Source organism: Hyla sarda, chromosome 6 (genome assembly GCF_029499605.1).
Source record: "Hyla sarda isolate aHylSar1 chromosome 6, aHylSar1.hap1, whole genome shotgun sequence".
NCBI lineage: Eukaryota > Metazoa > Chordata > Amphibia > Anura > Hylidae > Hyla > Hyla sarda.
Window position 1 is genome coordinate 67,822,061 of NC_079194.1, and position 19,946 is coordinate 67,842,006.

At 39.8% G+C, this 19,946-nt stretch overlaps 2 protein-coding genes across 7 annotated transcripts in view; one reads left to right on the forward strand and one right to left on the reverse strand.

The window, feature by feature from the left end:
- Positions 1 to 16,856, reverse strand: part of ASPN (asporin) — a 37,807-nt gene extending 20,951 nt beyond the window's left edge. The window contains exons 1-2 of the mRNA XM_056524041.1: positions 16,514 to 16,856; positions 765 to 1,058 (exon numbers count right to left, since the gene is read on the reverse strand). Of these exons, the coding sequence (XP_056380016.1) occupies positions 765 to 1,035 (271 nt within the window). The 5' untranslated portion in view covers positions 1,036 to 1,058; positions 16,514 to 16,856. The remainder of the gene's footprint in view (positions 1 to 764; positions 1,059 to 16,513) is intronic.
- Positions 1 to 19,946, forward strand: part of CENPP (centromere protein P) — a 373,003-nt gene that overhangs the window by 224,389 nt on the left and 128,668 nt on the right. The window lies entirely within an intron of this gene.

A 19,946-nucleotide genomic window follows, 5' to 3' on the forward strand; every position in this document is an offset into this window, starting at 1 on the left:
TGTTTGATTGAAATTCCAAGGAAAAAAACTGTGCAAAGTCAAAAACCGTATGGTGAAAACCGGATGGAACTGTATGCACATTCCCATTGACTCCCATGTTAAAAAATAAATAAAAAACTTATACGGTTTAATACAGTTTTTCACCCAGACCAAAAATCGTGGTGTACTACGGTTTGGGTACGGGAAAAAACCTGACAAAACCGTACAGGACGCAAAACGGACACAACCGTATGCATTGTTTGGCATACGGTTTTCAATGTGGAGTCAATGCATACAGTTTTCAATACGGTTCCGTATGGTTTTCACATTGAACGTGGTGTGAATGCAGCCTAATTTAGAAGAGGGCCTGTGCTCTAGACTTTTTGGGGCATCATATGATGACCACAACAAACATAATGCTCAAAGTGTTCTCTGGGACTCTCTCTCCTAATTTTATAGAACATAATACTATTGTTATTTTGCTTTCTAAAGCTGTTAGAACTGTTTTGGAAAAGTTTCTGGGTGATTCATATATGGCTGCCATTACAATTCTCATAAGGGTCGTAACCAAGCTTCCTTGGAGTATTGAATGCCAATTGTTTTGCGTTATGTAATTATATGGAATTGGGTTTAATAGTATTGCATAGACAAAATAGAGAATGTAAAGACTTCAGTCAAAAAAATTACCTCAAGTTTATTAGATATTTTAAGGTTTTAGGGCAAAATATTTTTTTGCTTGTTTATCCCACAATGATTTAACAATTAAAAAGTTCTTGTGGTCTCACCAAGGTCGGAGCACTGCACCACTTTTAAATAACACTGACATCCAAATGGACATATCGGGAACATGTCAAACGAAGGTGATGTGGGTCGAAATGGCATGTTCCTTTTAAATGGGAATAATGAGTTTTTGTCATCTTCGTCGCTGTCATCGTCTTCATCATCGTCATCCATGTCATTCAGCATGAGGTCAGTTAATGCCATGTACTTTGGAGGTAATACAAATGGCTTGGCAGAGCACAGAGCCAGGAAGTAGAAAAGCACACATTCCTTCATGTTGTCGTCTTGAAATCCAAATCCTGTAATATAAATCACAAGCTTCTTAGATCATTTTATATGTCATATTATAGAGGTTATAACAGTTAACTCATATCTAATACATGCTTGACAGTATGTCTGCAGACTGAATTTAAATGAGCTAGAAAAGATAAGGCTGTACAGTAGCTAAAAAAGAGCTACCATGGTATTAAAGGGGTACTCCGGTGGAAAACTTTTTTCATTTAAATCAACTGGTTCCAGAAAGTTAAACAGATTTGTAAATTACTTCTATTAAAAAAATCTTAATCCTTCCAGTACTTATTAGCTGCTGAATACTACAGAGGAAATGGTTTTCTTTTTGGAACACAGAGCTCTCTGCTGACATCACGAGCACAGTGCTCTCTGCTGACATCTCTGTCCATTTTAAGAACTGTCCAAAGTAGGAGAAAATCCCCATAGCAAACATATGCTGCTCTGGACAGTTCCTAAAATGGACAGAGATGTCAGTAGAGAGCACTGTACTCGTGATGTCAGCAGAGAGCACTGTGTTCCAAACAGAAAATATTTTCCTCTGTAGTATTCAGCAGCTAATAAGTACTGGAAGGATTAAGAATTTACAAATCTGTTTAACTTTCTGGCACCAGTTGATTAAAAAAGCTTTCCACCGGAGTACCCCTTTAAAGGCTATTACTCACTACTGAAAAAAAATGTATCCATCTCTACTGTCGTGCTTCTCCTTTGACTAGTCTATGCTCCTCCCCGTTGCCTGGCTCTGCCCTTAGGGTGCATGTGCTCTTATTACTTGCCTCTAAAAGGGCCAACACACACACCCATATCCTTTCTCCACCAGACACCATCCATCACCTAGTATATTTTTATTTTATTATTTTATTTTATTTATTTATATAGCGCCTACAGATTACGCAGCGCTTACAATTATGGGGTACAAACAAAGACAACCGGATGTAACCATACGCACATACGGTTCAATATAATGAGGATATGTTGAGGCCAATTAGAGAATGTTATAGGCCTGTCTGAAGAGATGTGTTTTTAGGCCACGTTTGAAACTATGGATGTTGTTGTTGAGTCTGAGGGATTGAGGGATAGCATTCCAGAGAATCGGTGCAGCACGAGTGAAGTCTTGGAGACGGGAGTGAGAAGTTCGGATTATAGAAGATGTTAGTGTGAGATCATTAGCAGATCGGAACATGTAGGATGGTAGACAGAGATGAGAGAGGAGATGTAGGGAGGTGCAGCATTGTGGAGAGCTTTGTGTGTGAGACTGAGGATTTTGTACTGTATTCTGGACTGAATTGGTAACCAGTGTAGTGACTGGCACAGGGAGGAGGCGTCGGTGTAGCGGCTGGAGAGGAAGATGAGTCTGGCTGCGGCATTAAGGATGGACTGGAGAGAAGAGAGTTTGGCGAAAGGAAGGCCTATTAGTAAAGAGTTACAGTAGTCGAGGCGGGAGTGAATCAAAGCAATAATGAGAGTTTTAGCAGTTTCAGTAGTGAGAAACGGGCGGATTCTTGAAATGTTTTTGAGATGCAGGTGACAAGAACGTGAAAGAGACTGAATATGGGGAGTGAAAGACAGATCAGAGTCAAGTATAACTCCAAGACAGTGAGCCTGCTGCCCGGGAGTTATGGTAGTGCCACATACCGAGATGGAAATGTCAGGGTTAGGTACAGTATCAGTTGATGGAGAAAAGACTAGAAGTTTTGTTTGGGGTCTGTACTTTAGGCCGAAGGAGAGAGTTGAGTAGACTGTCTTTCCTGACCAGTCTAAGCAATAAGCTTTCTAGTTCATCCAAAGGTGCTCTATTCCTTTGTATTCAAATAGCCTTGATTAATAAAAATCCTACTGTTTTGAGCCTGATTGTGCAGGTTGTGAAGCTCCAGCTGCCATCTTTACTCATCAAAACCCCGCAATCGTGCTGTGGGTGGTTCAGTGAGTTTCACAAGGACCGTAACTACTTTAGATGCCGTGATCAACGTTGATCACAACATCTTAGGGGTTAATGGCAGGCATTAGCAGGATCAATGATGTCTGCCATTAGTGGGGAGGTCCCGGCTGCTTATGGAACCCTTGACCCATTGTGTATGAAGTGAGCAGAGCTCCTGCGCTTGCTTCATGTTCATGACTTAAAAGTACATCCTGGTGAGCTAAGTACCAGGGCTCCATGATGTACATTTAGGTCACGGGTCCTCTAATGGTTAAAGGGGTATTTCAGATTTTTTTTTTTTATTTGACTTCGCTACAGGGGCTGTAAAGTTAGTGTAGTGTTCCTGTGTTTGATGGCTGGTCCCGCAATTGCTATGGGATCTTTTCTCCAATATTCATTTTTAGCAGGATACAAATTGAGTATTTTCTCAGACTTTTCCCAGGTTGCATTGCAGCCCGAGATATTACATTACTAGTCAGGTGTTGAAAGGGAGGGTGTCTGTGCTTCAATAGGTGGAGCAACCACTGAGTGGGAGGAAGATCATCTCCAAAGGGCTGCAGGGAATTGTAGTTTCAAGCACAGTTCCCTTGAAATGAAGCTCAGCTGTACTGCAATGGGTGGGGTGGCTGATGTGTGGGAGGGAGAAAAGCGACCTAACACTTGCAAACAAGGTATCATGGATGTCGGAGGGAGGGAATGTATGCCAAGCCAGAAATCTCTCCTGAAATTATTTGTAGATTATTATTTCTTTTGTATTTTTTTAAAGAAATATTTTCCCAGTTACCAGATTTTTCTGTTTATATTTGGGTTTTATTATTTTGCAAATAAAAGCATGTGACTTAGGTTTTGGCTAAGCCTTGTATAACCTTTGCAAATTATGTAACAATATATTTGGCATAGAATGTGGAATGCAACTATGTCCGACAGCATGTAGTACAGCCAGAATAGTCACTAGTGTCTCAAACAGAATGTTGGCCAAACAGTGTCCATCATTTAGAGATTTGAATTGCTTTATGAAGGAAATGTATTACAGAGGACAAAGTTTACTGTAGAGAAAAAAAAACATTGATGTAATGGAGTAGTGGGAAAATATTGCTTTAGAAATTAAACACATAAAAAGGTGCTATCCAAGTGTTCATAGAACCAGCCAACTGTATGTTGTAAAGTTTTGCTTATTGGATGGACCCCATTGAAGCATAATGACCTGATCTCTATTATTTTCTCAAGAAGGTCACGAAAAGCTTAATATGCTCACTTGAGGTCCAAACAAATATTTGATACATCTATTAATTAATTATAGTAGTTTTATTTACCTAAATCATTATGGCTTAATATCACTTGCATGGTTTATAACATTATACTGGGGCCGTGGACTATTGTACTGTTGTAATTGTTGTAACTTTACCAAGAATTTTAAATCAACTCAGATTGTTACCGCATAGAAAGTATTCTGAACTATATGCTAATGATTAAAAGGTTTTCAAAGATCTATAAAAAAAAATTGGCCAGAATGGGTGTATACCATTAAATAATAAAAGATCCTTTGCGTATCTGATGAAGCCTATGTTTGTTACCATGATGTAGTACCCAGGTGACTTAAGTACCAAGGTGACTGCAGCAGCTGATCACAGGCCGCACAGAGGTAAGTGATTGGCTTACAGTGGTCAAGTACAGTAAACAAAGACCACTGGAGCAGCAGTGCTGGAATGACGGGGGGTTTATCAGTGATGTGTCTATAGTTATTCTAAAGTGTTTTGCCCGTTGGCCAATTTATATCTGATTTCAGTAAACAAACCCCTTTATTGGCACTGTTTGAGAATCCAAAAGAGGCTGCACTCACCATCCACTATGTTTTAATTAGATGCGTGTAGGCATACAACAGCGGAGGCCGGGGCACACCGGGACAAGTTGGTTCACACTGTCTTGCACTTCTTCAAACACTCTGGCTTGAATAAGCGCAAGACAGTGCGAAACAACTTGTCCCGGTGTGCCCCTGCCTCCGATGTTGTATGACTACATGTTTCTGAATAAAACAATGTGGATGGTGAGTGCAGTCTCTTTTGGATTCTCTTTGTCCTAGTTACTTACCTGTTACGATTTGTACCACCCATGTCAAAACCTGTTTACAGTCTGCAGTGTTACCACTCCCTATCACTCCATTTACCCTAGTCCTGCATGTGCCGGATTTCTACTTCTCAGCCATATATACGTTCATAATATAGTATCTGTACCTGTGTGTAAGAACAAAGTAACAAGCGCTCCATAGGGTAAAACCAAACCGCCAAAAAGGAAGGAGATATGCTCATAAATGTATAGGGTCCTGTGGTAAACACTCTAACTATAGAACCAAAAAAGGGAAAAACCACTTGAAAACGGACCATATGTAAAATAAAATAAATTTTATTTAGGATAATTCAAAAACATATAAATTTCACACACAGTGTGGACAAACAAAGGTGGGAACCAGGGAGCAGGGGGAGACAAGGAAGGGGGTAAAGAGATAGTCCAGGTGTGCTAAGCAATGGTGCAAAAAGACAAGTGCACTCCTGGACAAAGCCCCGCTGGGTGAAACGCGTTGGAGGTCTGGTGAGTAACTGGGCAGCGGAGGGAGTTCTATTGATTCACGCCACCATTACATGTGGTTTTTATTGCGATCCGTTTTTGTGTGCTTTTTAAATATATTGGTCTTATCCATCTATCTTGTACGCTTTTGGCACTTTATTCATGTGATTTGTACTGCAACTGACAAGTGCACATTTATTTATTAATGAGGCAATGTTGCCCTTATATGTGCCTTATGTGTATATGATTTCTTCAATTTCACTCTGATATACTTGTCTTTTTACACCATTGCTTAGCACACCTGGACTATCTCTTTACCCCCTTCCTTGTCTCCCCCTGCTCCCTGGTTCCCACCTTTGTTTGTCCACGCTGTGTGTGTAATTTATATGTTTTTGAATTATCCTAAATAAAATTTATTTTATTTTACATATGGTCCGTTTTCAAGTGGTTTTTCCCTTTTTTGGTTCTATAGGGTAAAACCAGTCTACACCACGGGAAAACTGCGGACCCTGGGAAGTTGTGTAAGCTCATACACAACAATGGTAAAGGCATATAATAATGTGGGGTTGTCTGCTGCCCTCCGGTTGAGATGATGAGAAATAGCAAAGGGGAAGGACTTCAATGGATACGGCCGTCTCATCACGGCGTTGACAGACCCAGATGGACATGGCAAGGAGGATGAGACGTTAATTTAATAATCAAGATGCAACGCGTTTTGCTGCGCATGCGCAGCGAGATGTGTTGCATCCTGGTTATTAACGTTACGTCTGATCCTCCTTACCATGTCCATCTGGGTCTGTCAGCGCCGTGGTGAGACGGCCGTATCCGTTGAAGTTCTTCCCCATTGCTGTACCTGTGTGTGACAATGGTCTCACAATTCTTTTATTTATATGTAGCAGCATACAAAACTACTGAGGTCTTGGGATTTCCCAGGTTGCAGTGCGTCGAGACCTGATATCACAAGTCAGGTGATCAGAGGGAGTCTGTCCTGCTTGAATGGGTGTTCTTTTTTTCTTCAAGAGAGTTTATTTTGCAACAGCTATAGGCACTTTGATCAGGAAACATTGGTGTATTGCATTGAAAGGATCACAGGTGTGTTTCAATGGGTGGGGTGGCTGATGTGTGGGAGGGAGGAAAGTGGCCTCATACTTACAAGCATGGAACTATGGGATGTGTAGTTTAGAGAATGAAATTGAACAAGAAATACCAAGTTCTGGCAGGAACATACTACTAAAATCACCTTATGGTGGATAACCCCTTTAATGAAAGCCATCTGAGTTCCCCAATGTACTTTGGCAGGGCATCACTAATAATATATATATATATATATATATATATATATATATATATATATATATATATATTTATTATTACTGCATCTTCCATTTTTGCTGGAAGATGTAGATACTTTTCTTAGTCTGAGGGTAGGTCAGCTTATTTGTATTATTTCTAACCCTGTATTAGGCGGAGTTCACATTAGGCGGAGTTCCCTTTTGGGGAGCTCCATCTCAAAATATGTTTAATTAGCGGAAGAAGTTATGGTCCTTCTGAGTCTTACTGGACCATCTGCAGTTGGATTGCGGGGGTCTGGTTAGTCACGATAGCAGCAGGAGCTCTCCTCACCTGCTTCACGCCGCTCAAAATCACGATGGCGGCCATAGCTCTCCTCACCGGCTTCATGCAGTTGAGGAGATATTATTGTATGGTCTGCTGTCCAATTATACTGATCATTGCTATACATAGCAGTGAAAATTAAAAACAATCAAAAGATTGCTATAAAGTCCCCCGTAAAAAGTATAAAAATATAAATAAGCCCCTCCCCCATTAAAAAGGAAACCGCCTCCTTTTCCCATTGAATGTTGTAAACATCCCCATAGGATTATTGGGATCTGTTTATTTCTGTTGTGCATTGGACCATCTGGCTAAGTTTTCTGGCTCCGTATGGCGTCTGTGAGGCAGATGTGAACAAGACCTAAGCTGTACTGTAACATCATAGTTGCTTCACTCAGATATTCTCCATAGGCCTCAACTTAAACATCTCTCTAATAGATGATCATAGCACTGGCTGATAGATGCTGTAACAAGCACTTTGGGGGAAATTTATCATTCAAAGTGTACCCTACTCTTTTTTTTTACCGCCGTTTTTTGTGTCTAACTTTTTCCGTTGCAGCGTGTAATTTATCATAAGTGTGTACTGTAGATGATGAATTCCCCGCCACTTTGCACTGGCGGGAAAAGCTCTAGCTTACAAGGTTTTGTACGTGTACTTTAGTGCCTGGAAATCGGGGTTTGCGCAATTTTTAGCAACTTATTCTAAAAGTTGCATATGATAAATAAGGGTGCACTGCATGTCTAAATCAGAAATAGGTGTACTGCTACTCAAAAACTTAGGAAACGTCTACTACAAAAGTTGCACAAATGTCGCTAATATTACATGCCTGCGCCATCCCAGCGCCAATGATAGACGGAAAATAACGTTTATATTGAATGATAAATTACCCCCTTTATGTATACAACATTACAACTGGCTGATGCAACATGTCTGTCAAGGAAGCAAGGAGGAAGAGAGTCGTGATCGCATATAACTGGAGAGCTATAGAAATAACCATGACATATGAAGGACACTATATGACATACCATTGGGCAGGGCTTCTAGAATGAAAAACGCTTTTCCCAACTTTTTTTTTTTTTTTTGTAATTATATTTAATTAAGCCCAATACATTTCTTTGAATGACTATTGATTCTTTATGGTTTAAAATCAAACATATAAACTGCTGACTGCTCTATCAGAAGCATTTTGTGCATTTTAGCTTTCTCTTATTTGTGCAGCTGTTGGTTTTCTCAGCTTGTTGTGGTATTATGGGACAGATAAATGGAGCCCAAATTACATTTTAGACAGAAAAGCAAGTTCCTCAGGCGCCATCTCTGTGTTTATAAATCCTCAAACTCCTAAAGAATGACTTATTTTAACCCAAACTATCCATTTCTGGTTTTTAACAAAGACCACAAACATGCCGCAGAATGGAACTGCATGAATTACATACAGCTACAAGTATAAACGCTTGGGGGCTATTATTATGTATTCAATCTGTATGTCCTGTTGGCCCAGAACATCAAATTCTACCTTTTTCATTCCAAAAAAAAATATCATTTTTAAAAAAAAGGATTTTTTTTTCATACTGAATAATTTCACAAATGACATTTCTTCTCCTAAAAACCATACTTCTTTTCTTAAATTTATAGCACATACTCTATTCTCAGCAGTGCTTTCAGAGCTTGAAGGGAAGAACTGTAGGGGCCACATGCCTTAAAAAGCAGTTAGTTTATTCTTAGGTTCGTAGTGATATATCATCACTTCTAGTAAGGAGAACACCCTTTGAAGTTAGAGTGATTCTGCTGCAGTGACTATTTTAGATTACATGATGTCTCAAGTGCATGACTGAATGCAGTATACATATGCTATATTGTTGGACAATTTTTTTCAATAGAAGAGTTGTTTTCAATGCTTATAGAGCTAATCATTGGCAGTGCTACAGTTGAGCAAGCCAAGCTCCCCACGTGGATTTGATCCTCTCTTCAGTGGGTTCACAGCTAGCTGACCTGTCGAACATTACCAGGTTCGAATCACGCAAACCTGGCAATGTTGGGGCTGAGCGAAGCTCGCAACTGACAGACACAATTACAGGAAGGATGAAGAAGTTAATTAGCTAACTCCTGGGGGGGGGGGCTTGTTTACATTATACATCAATCTATATAGCTGTATAATGTCTACAGTGAAGAGAGTGATACTGCATAGATCATATAGATGGCTATATAATGTATACTACCCCCTCAATGAGTTAACAAGCACTGCTCAGCAGCGCTAAAAAACTTTTTCCATGCTAGGCCGCTAAATAGTGCTCAGCCCAGCAAGATGTTACTGTAAACCAGCTGATTCGCTGGTTTACTGTGACAAGAGAGTTAATTTGTGCTCTGCAGCAGCGCAACTTAACCCTTCTACTGTGAGATGAATTTTCTAAAAGCTTACTCAACATTGTAGAACATCATCGTAGAGATTGCAATACACAGTCATGTTAGTATATTCAGAATCTTCAGTATTATCTTGTCCAGAGAATTGACCTGTGTGCTTTGTGTGTTCCTCTCACTACATTTCCTTTTGACAGTTTGGAGGAGGTTCATTAAAACTTGTGCAGAGGAAAAGTTGAATAGTTGCCCATAGCAACCAATCAGATTGCTTTTTTTATTTTTGAAAAGGCCTCTGAAAAATTCATATCACATGGATTTAGTTTGTAAAATCTCATCCACGTGCCTGGTTATGTAATCTGCAGTAAAAACTGCAATCTGCAACATAAGTCAACAGATTTGATCCATGCAGGGTATTACCACAGAAAATGATGTCAGGGAGCCATGTCAAACCGTAGACACACTACGGGGAATTTATCAGTGGCTTTGTGCCACTATTTTTGCATGAAGAATTTGCCGATTTTGGCATGTGCCCAAAAATTTATTTTTACCTCTCTGCCCAAATTGTTGACTGTAAATGGCACAAATTGCAATGTCAATCTATTTCCTCTTATGGCAGGTTTAAATTAAAATGTATGTCTTTAAAAAATGTGACATATCTTGCAGTTTAAAGAGAATGAAGAGGAAAATGGATGGGGTAGGGTGCTCCCTCATGTACAGTAGTAGTTAGCAGTGTAAGGGTTCCCACCAACTCACTAAAAAGTGCCTATTAACCTTAAGCACAACTCTATAAAGAACAAATAAAAATATAGTATGCTGCACTTAGGACCCAATCCAACAACACAAAGGAAGCAGATAGCCATGCTAGAGGAAAAAAAAGAGAAAAAAACTTTGATCCTTAAGGTGCTGCTGTAGAGGTGCACAAGAACTTATCCACCACAGAGGATGCACATAGTGTTTCAGATGTATTGCTACAACAGGATAAAATTTTACAACATGTTTTGGTGCTCACTTGCACCTTCCTCAGGTCCACAACTAAAACACCATCTGTGAGAGCGAGCATGCATCTTTAGGGATCACACAGTTCTAAAGAGGCATGCCTCTTAATAGCTGTTGTGTATATTTTACTTAGATAAACTTCAGTTTCAAAATGGCATATGAATCTTCTTCTTCTTTTTAATAGAAAGAAACTATGTGCAGTCTAAATCTTCCTTTTTTCGTGGTCCAGTAGGAACATTGAAACCATCCAGTTTTCCTTGGCTATAACTTTGTTATACATATCACTATTCACTGCCGAAATACATCTACATGAGATAATAAACTAAAACATTTAATGCCTGGACTGATGCCACACCATGTCATGCTCAGATTACAATCTAAAGTCATGGTTATCTACCCATGCTATGCTCCTTATTTTCCTGAATATTTTCTTTGTAGTTGCAAAAATTAGATACTGTGTTATATTATTATTACTACAGGATACAAAGATAAATACAGGAATGTAGATTTGTTCTCAGCAACTGAAAGTCTACATTGGAGTATAAAGTGCACAAACCCTCAATAACAAAATAACTGATTCTATTTTGAGAACAACGCAAAAGAACTAAGAAGATAATTCTTCTCCACTGCACATATAAACGATCTGAGTATTTGTAACATTTGTATGACTAAGGCCCCGCGGGCCTCACGTTACTTGAGTCCTTGTGATGTTTCCTATGGCAACCCAATAAAGAAGTTCCTTTTTCACGAGCTGGCGCTGGGCATTCTCCTTCTTTTCTATGTCATGTGGATGAGTCCAAGTCCAATTCGGGTGCCAGTGCAGGGGTGAGCTGGATTTCACTGCTTTTTAAGAAGATAATTGTTTTTTATTGACTCTTTCTCTGCTGCTATAAGTTGTCCTATAACATCTCTGTTAAAACTTGTAAGTATAATATGTAGAAAAAAATATATAATTGTACAGTTAGGATCCACTGTTAAATACTTATTGCTTTGTACACAGTTAACCCCTTAAGGACTCAGGGTTTTTCCGTTTTTGCACTTTCGTTTTTTCCTCCTTACCTTTTAAAAATCATAACCCTTTCAATTTTCCACCTAAAAATCCATATTATGGCTTATTTTTTGCGTCGCCAATTCTACTTTGCAGTGACATTAGTCATTTTACCCAAAAATGCACAGCGAAACGGAAAAAAAAATCATTGTGCGACAAAATCGAAAAAAAAACGCCATTTTGTAACTTTTGGGGGCTTCCGTTTCTACGCAGTGCATATTTCGGTAAAAATTACACCTTATCATTATTCTGTAGGTCCATACGGTTAAAATGATACCCTACTTATATAGGTTTGATTTTGTCGCACTTCTGGAAAAAATCATAACTACATGCAGGAAAATTTATACGTTTAAAAATGTCATCTTCTGACCCCTATAACTTTTTTATTTTTCCACGTATGGGGTGGTATGAGGACTCATTTTTTGCGCCGTGATCTGAAGTTTTTATCGGTATGATTTTTGTTTTGATCGGACTTTTTGATCACTTTTTATTCATTTTTTAATGATATAAAAAGTGACCAAAATACGCTTTTTTGGACTTTGGAATTTTTTTGCGCGTACGCCATTGACCGTACGGCTTAATTAATGATATATTTTTATAGTTCGGACATTTACGCACGCGGCGATACCACATATGTTTATTTTTTATTTTTTTTACACTGTTTTATTTTTTTTATGGGAAAAGGGGGGTGATTCAAACTTTTATTAGGGAAGGGGTTAAATGACCTTTATTAACACTTTTTTTTTACATTTTTTTTGCAGTGTTATAGGTCCCATAGGGACCTATAACACTGCACACACTGATCTCCTATGCTGATCACTGGCGTGCATTAACATGCCTGTGATCAGCATTATCGGCGCTTGACTGCTCCTGCCTGGATCTCAGGCACGGAGCAGTCATTCGTCGATCGGACACCGAGGAGGCAGGTAAGAGCCCTCCCGGTGTCCGATCAGCTGTTCGGGACGCCGCGATTTCACCGCGGCGGTCCCGAACAGCCCGACTGAGCAGCCGGGTCACTTTCACTTTCACTTTAGAAGCGGCGGTCAGCTTTGACCGCCGCTTCTAAAGGGTTAATACCGCACATCGCCGCGATCGGCGATGTGTGGTATTAGCCGCGGGTCCCGGCCGTTGATTAGCGCCGGGACCGACGCGATATGATGCGGGATCGCGGCGCGATCCCGCTTCATATCGCGGGAGCCGGCGCAGGACGTAAATATACGTCCTGCGTCGTTAAGGGGTTAAATATACCGAACAGCCATTGCATCAACACTATTGAGCGATTAAGTTAATAACTTTTATTATCCCATTACTCTGGCACCTGTCAAGGGGTGGGATATATTAGGTAGAAAGTGAGCAGTCAGTTGTTGATGTGCTGGACCAGTAAAAATGAGCAAGTGTAAGGATCTGAGCAACTCTACACTATAACACTATAGTGGTCCATAGAAGACCATGGTCCATAGATGCCCAAGGCTCATTAATGCATGTAGGGAGCAAAAGTTAGTCCACAAAAGAGCTACAATAGAACAAATCACTGAAAAAGCTAATGCTGACTTTTATAGGAAGATCTCAGAAGACACAGTGCATCACAGCTTGCTGTAGATGAGGCTAAATTGCTGTTGACTAGTGAAAGTGTCTGTGCTGACCCGGTCTACTGATGAAATCGCCTACAATGGATATGTGAGCATCAGAACAAGACCCTGGATTAGTGGAAGAAGGTGGCTTAATCTAATGAATTGCATTGCCTTTTATATCTTGCGGACAGCTGGTGGAGGCAATGTGATGCTCTGGGCAATATTCTCCTAGGAACCTTGGGTCCTGGCATTCATGTAGATGTTACTTTCACACAAACTATATACATAAACTTTGTTGCGCCCCTTAGTTTCACCTGTTATGGAAATGGTATTCTCTAATGGTCGTTTCCTCCTTTAACAGTATATTGTCCCCTTTTTGAGGAACAAGCCAAAAAGTTCAGGGTGTTGACTTGTCCTCCAAATTCCCCAGGTCTCAATAACATTAGGCATCTATTGGAAGTGCTGGGGAAACCATAAAAACTCCACCTTGTAACTTACAGGGCTTAAAGGGAATTTGTGTTTTATGTATATTTTAAACTAATCCCGAAAGCTTGCAATTTATGTATATTTTAAAGTAATCCTGAAAGCTTACAATTTTTTATCTGACCACTATGTCTAATAATAATTGGACAGTTTCTGTTCTGTAGAGAAAACTTCTCAGTAGTTTTCTCCTTATCATGACAGGTTGGATTATAGGGAAGGATGGCACTATGTAATAGATAATATAGGATCAGGCCTTTCATAATAGTTAATGGTCAGAGCTCACCCTCTCCTCCTTCCTGTACAATGATCTCACCATAGATCACACAGCATGCCTAGAAAATGCTCTCACAGAAGTTAACGGGGCCCCTTCCGTCTATTGCCTATGTCCATGGGGCTGCTGTGAAGCATATCTCTAAATGCTTTGTAAAAACTCAGGCAAGATGACTGCCGTCATAACTACATTTTTATTAAAAAAATCAGAAACCGATTAGACATGTGGTAACAGGAAGTAACATGCTGTAGCATTAAGTTACAAGTTTCCCTGCTTTTTAATCCCTCCTCCCTCACCCTTGTCTTCTTAGTCGTCAATCTTGTGTTTCATTCAATGATACACACTGTACATTCTGTGATAAAGGGAATGCTCCTTTTTCATTGAGGCACTGCAAGAATGCTGCCATGACAGTCCCCATGGAATGTTACCCTCTGGTAATCATGCTTGGGACCGACATGGATCTGGATTATTGAGTTTGTAGATAGTTTATCCAGTTTATTTCCAATACGTCTTTTTCCTTTGCAAATACTTCTGCTTTCCATTCTTCCCTCTACAGCATTTTATGATTTTGGATTCTCAGCCTGCATTTCCTTTTTAATCTAACCGAGAACTAGCATTTTAACACATGGTATACTGTAATATTCCCTATACAAATTAGGCTAGTTCTCAAAATGTTGGATCTGTAGCTTTAGAATTAGTTCCAACCCTATGACAAATAATGAACTCTTGAAAATATTTTTTTACTCCTGAGGAACACCTTTTGCCATTCCTATCTTAAAAAAAAAAAAAAAAAAAAAGCTTTGTCTAAGGTATATATGTTTAGGACTCCTGTCCATATGTGCATACTGGTTGAGATGCATTGACTGCTTTGCCAAACATCTTGGAGCAGAATTAGTTTGCCATCCAATGACAGGTTTACCTGCCTTTATATGGTCTGCAGAACCTCTGACTAGTTTCCAGGGAACCTTGTTTGAAAACAGCACCAACCTACATGTATGCAGTGGTGTTTTAGGTAAACCCATTTCTACAAATGTAAAAAAAAAATCATAAACTAATTTTAAAAGAGAATATGTTTGATGTCATGGTGAATTTCAGGAAAGTGGTGAGAATTGGGCAAAGTCTGAAAGTGCCCAGATTGGCTTCTCTTTAGAGGATAGCAGCCGTCTTGTCTCCAGGACACAGTAACATAACATTTGACTGTTCATGATCCTATATTAGATTAGCTTGCTATTTTGATGAACATGTGATCCCATGGATCATATTTCATTTGCCAGATGAAGTGCATTTTGGATTTACCAACAATTTGAACTCTGACTCATCTGCATAGTGTTATAATTTTAACAGTATAAAAATAGGAAGTCAGTTCAGTTTGCAGCATTTTTTCATTTTAACTGGAACCATAACCTCAAGAATATTGAATGAATGCACAATGTACATTATAAAAATGGAGGGCTTTGTGCACACTAACATTATGGGTATGACTACTAACAGAGCCATAGCATCTATGTCACATAGAGGGATACCAGTGAACCCTGATGGTTCCCATTTGTACCTTAGTGGGTTCTGTTGGAATTTCTTAAGTTTTTTGTACATGTGACTGCAGACAGTGCTATTTTTGCAGACAAAATACAGAAAAGACCAATGGAAACCCAAATGGAACCTCTTTACACAAATGTGAACAAACTAAAATTGGCTACAAAAATAAATTTGTTCACAGGTTTTAGTTTACATTTTCTTTCAAATGGGCACCTAATATAGGTTTACTTTGTCACATTTTAAGCATCTCACATATCATTAGATTTGCAGCAGATTTCGCATTTTTATTTCAAATTTGCAAGTCTAATATTATTTTCATACATTTGCATAAAATCACCTGGTGGAATAAGCCAAAAAATCAGCATGGATTGAGCTGGTTATTTTGGTTTAGAGTTTTGCCTCAACATTTCCATGAATAGACTGCAATAAGAAAAGGTGGTGGTGAAAATTAACAGCAGGTTTATTCTCTGATGCTAGAGAATGGATTTTTAAAAGAAAATTGGACTTGTTGCAGAATTTAGATGCATATTTAGCAAGTCAAATTCTGCAACCTGTTTGCAAAGTGTGAATCCATTCTAAAGATCTTTATTCTGAAAAAAAAAAAAAAAGTTTTTTAGCTATACTTTGTTTTTTATGTACCATTATTAGTTTTGTGCTGCTCAGTAAATGTTGTGGTTAGTTCAGCAGTTGTTTTATCCACTAAAATCCAGCAATTGGCAGGTCAAAATATGTAAAATATCAGTTCTTTCAGCACTAAACACCATCTAAACACACTACTTTATTGTGACCAAATTTTCTACCCTAAAAAAAATTGATGCTAGCATATAGCCACTACTGTGTAGCCCTTCACATTTATTTAACCCTTCTCATTTATTACAATAATGCTGATATAGTTTTAAAGATAGAATAATAAATAGATTTTACTTGCATATTCCATTTGCTTATTGTTAGACCGTTCTTATGATTGTTAAACTCAGTCTCTAAATATACTGCACATGCCTCCTACATTCATACACAGACTACACATGCATTTGATACTAAATAGATGTATAGCTGGTCTGCAACCTAGCCTGAAATCATATGTAGGGAAAATACATCAAAAGAAAACACATACCTTTCTAGATTCTGAGATTTCCTCTTATTTGTAATCCACCTGAGAAGGTAATATCCAGTAGCTTATTTTATACAAGCAGAGAGAATGTATCAGTATTGTAATCCGGAACACATTCTAAAATACATGATCCTGTTGGCACTGGGGATGATACTTGAGTCAACTGCTTCTTCAGATTATCCCATCTTAGTACTGAAGACAGATATTAAGAAGACTTGTTACCACTCATGTGTTTTTCATCACTGCCTGTACCAGAGCCAAAATCTATTTAACTCTAGACGTCCACCGCAACACTATGTCAGACCTAAGGTTGAAAAGTGAGTGGCATCTTGCCATCTCAAATACAGGGAGCCCATTCATAGACCTGTCTGTTATCTGTAGTTGCAGCAGTATGAGATACAATTAAGCTGTTTTATGATCTGTCTAGATTTATTTAGACTTGCACAGTCCATTCACCTCTCTAAATAATAGCTTTGTAATACGATGAATGAATCTTTGATGAAAGATTTAAATTTAAATTTTTTTATATCATCACAAGCATATTGGGTCTTTAGTTTATTGACCTGTTTGCTTTAACACATAAATTACAAAGTCTGTTTCTTGTTTCTCCTATTAATAAGTTTCTCAGTTGGTCTGTTTACATATAGATTTAGGATGGTTTCATGCTCAGTGTCTTTTTGTTGCTCACTGCACCATTGGTGCAGCTTGATCCAAAGGCAAAAGGGGATTTAGCAAAGAAAAGAAGTAGAAGTCTGTCCATTATATTTTCCTTATGAAGACATTCCTGACTTTAGCTTAAAAAGAAAAAGTGTGAGAAACCCTGTTAGTCTACATATTATTTGAGAAACCAAGTTACATATGCTTACATGTTGAGTCAGTAATACCAGCTCCCCTCCTTCACATCACTGGTCTCGTCCTGAGCCAGATGTGTGCACTATGGCTAATAACATAATATTAGTAAGTTGCTTTTTATTCTTTTTGACACCATACACAGTTTTTCTTTTCTTTTGCTAGACAGCCCCATTAAATAGAGTGGGGTCAGGGGATAAGCTAAAGTCAGAGTCTATTGGAGAACACTGGCTCTTTATAAAGTTAGAGCCAACATACGTACCCGACCCATGATATGAACAGTGAGATGTGTCAGGGAGCAAGTTGCCAGGTACAGTACAGACGAGCCAGTAAAGTTATGTGTTATTTTTTGTTTTATCATGCCGCACAGCTGCATCTATGTGTTTCATTATTGTAACTTGCTCATGCAATCAACAGTCTAATCCACAGATCTTCATATACGCTGTAGACACAAAACAATAAAAGACTTTTAACCCGTTGCTGCAAATGGACTCCTGAGGTATGACGCGCACTCAGCAGGTGAGCCGGCATCATACCCAATGGGTGGCGGTTAGGACTGGGCGGTATACCGGTTCATACCGAATACCGAAATTTTTTCCCTGCACAATATGAATTTTTCCCATAGCCCAATACCGGTCGGGCCCCTCCCCCTCAAATGAATGAATTATCAGCCGCAGCGGCTGTCCCCACATAGGGGAAATAATCATAATCCTGTGAGCCGTCCACGCTTTAAATTAATGAGCTGCCGCCGCGGTGCTATAAATGGTTAAGATGCCAGCCACATGCGCTATAAATGGTTAAGATGCCAGCAGCAGTGCAATAAATGGGTAAGATGCCGGCCGCCTGCGCTATAAATGAATAAGATGCGGCAAGCTGTCACCTCCCCCTGCAAGCGCTAAAAGCCTTGCTTTTAGTGCTTGCATGCAGAGCTGGCAGCTTTCCGCTTCCCTAAAGGAAAACTGTCAGATATTTTCTCCTGCACTATTTTGGTGGATAGTGTGGGAGATGCTGATTAAAACAAGCCCTACCTTACCCGGATCCGCCCGGCCGTTAGCCCGCAATTTGTAGTTTTATTCTATGTGTATATCTTGCTGTAACTGGCACAGGCGGGGCTTCTGCAGGTTAACTGGCACTGACTTCAGCGCTGCTTATGAAAATTCATCCCCCCTCCCTCCAGTTCTCCCTCTCTTCGCCGCTCCTAACTGGAGGGAGGGGGGATGAATATTCATAAGCGGCGCTGAAGTCAGTGCCAGTTAACCTGCAGAAGCCCCGCCCGTGCCAGTTACAGCAAGATATACACATAGAATAGAACTACAATTGCAAGCGAACGGCCAGGCATATTCGGGCAAGGTAGGGCTCGTTGGAATCACTGTCTCGCGCAAATTTAAATTGGAATAAAAAAAAAAAAAGAAAGTTTAAATGTCCCAATTCACAAAAAGTTATAATTAATGACTTCTCTACTTTAAGATTAAAGACCAATGCATGCAGTGCCTCACTTAACCGCAAAACAAACACGTTAAGTGACCGTGAAGAAGCATGCTTTTCATGTGCTTTACTATATGGCACACAACGCACAATTAGGAGCGGCAATGCTTATACTTTCCATAGTGTTGTGTTCTGCTGTTACAGGGAACCCATGGGTAACCTACCCTCTCACTGATAAGGGATTAAGTAAATATGTTTTTTGCAGGACTAGAGACACTTGTATAAGTGAAGGGAATGGAGGGTCAATAGTTCAAACATAGGGGATAAGATGTCAGATCGCCAGGGTCCCGCTGCTGGGGACCCCCGGGATTGCCGCTGCGGCACCGCGCTATCATTACTGCACAGAGCGAGTTCGCTCTGTGCGTAATGACGGGCGATACAGGGGCCGGAGCATCGTTACGTCACGGATACGCCCCTCATGATGTCACCGCCAGCCCCCTCAATACATGTCTATGGGAGGGGGCATGGCGGTCGTCACGCCCCCTGTCATAGACTTGGATTAAGGGGGCAGGCCATGATGTCTCGAGGGGCAGAGCCATGACGTCACACTGCTCCGTCCCCTGTATCGCCCGTCATTACGCACAGAGCGAACTTGCTCTGTGTAGTAATGAAAGCGCGGTGCCGCAGCGGCGATCCCGGGGGTCCCCAGCAGCGGGACCCCAGTGATCTGACATCTTATCCCCTATCATTTGGATAGGGGATAAGATGTCTAGGGGCGGAGTACCCCTTTAAACTTTAAACATGACTATGGGATTCTACTAGGGAAATCATGTTTTATAATAAATGCCCCTCCACTGCCCTATCTTCAGCAGCAGATCAGCACACAAACTGTTCAATAAATTAGACTGTTGGCTTCCCAGCCATTAGTCCTGTGGTAATGGCATTTATGTTGCCTTTCTTTCCTTCAAGGAATGTATAAAATACATTTGCATATTAATACAGAGGAGTCGGATTCGGAGTTGGAAGTACAGAAAACGTTGGAGTCGGAACATTTATCTACCGATTCCACAGCCCTGCTATTGCATCCCATTTTCTTCTAATACTGTTATAAGTATATATATATATTTTTTTTCTATATCCTTTACTTATTCATTACCTTTAT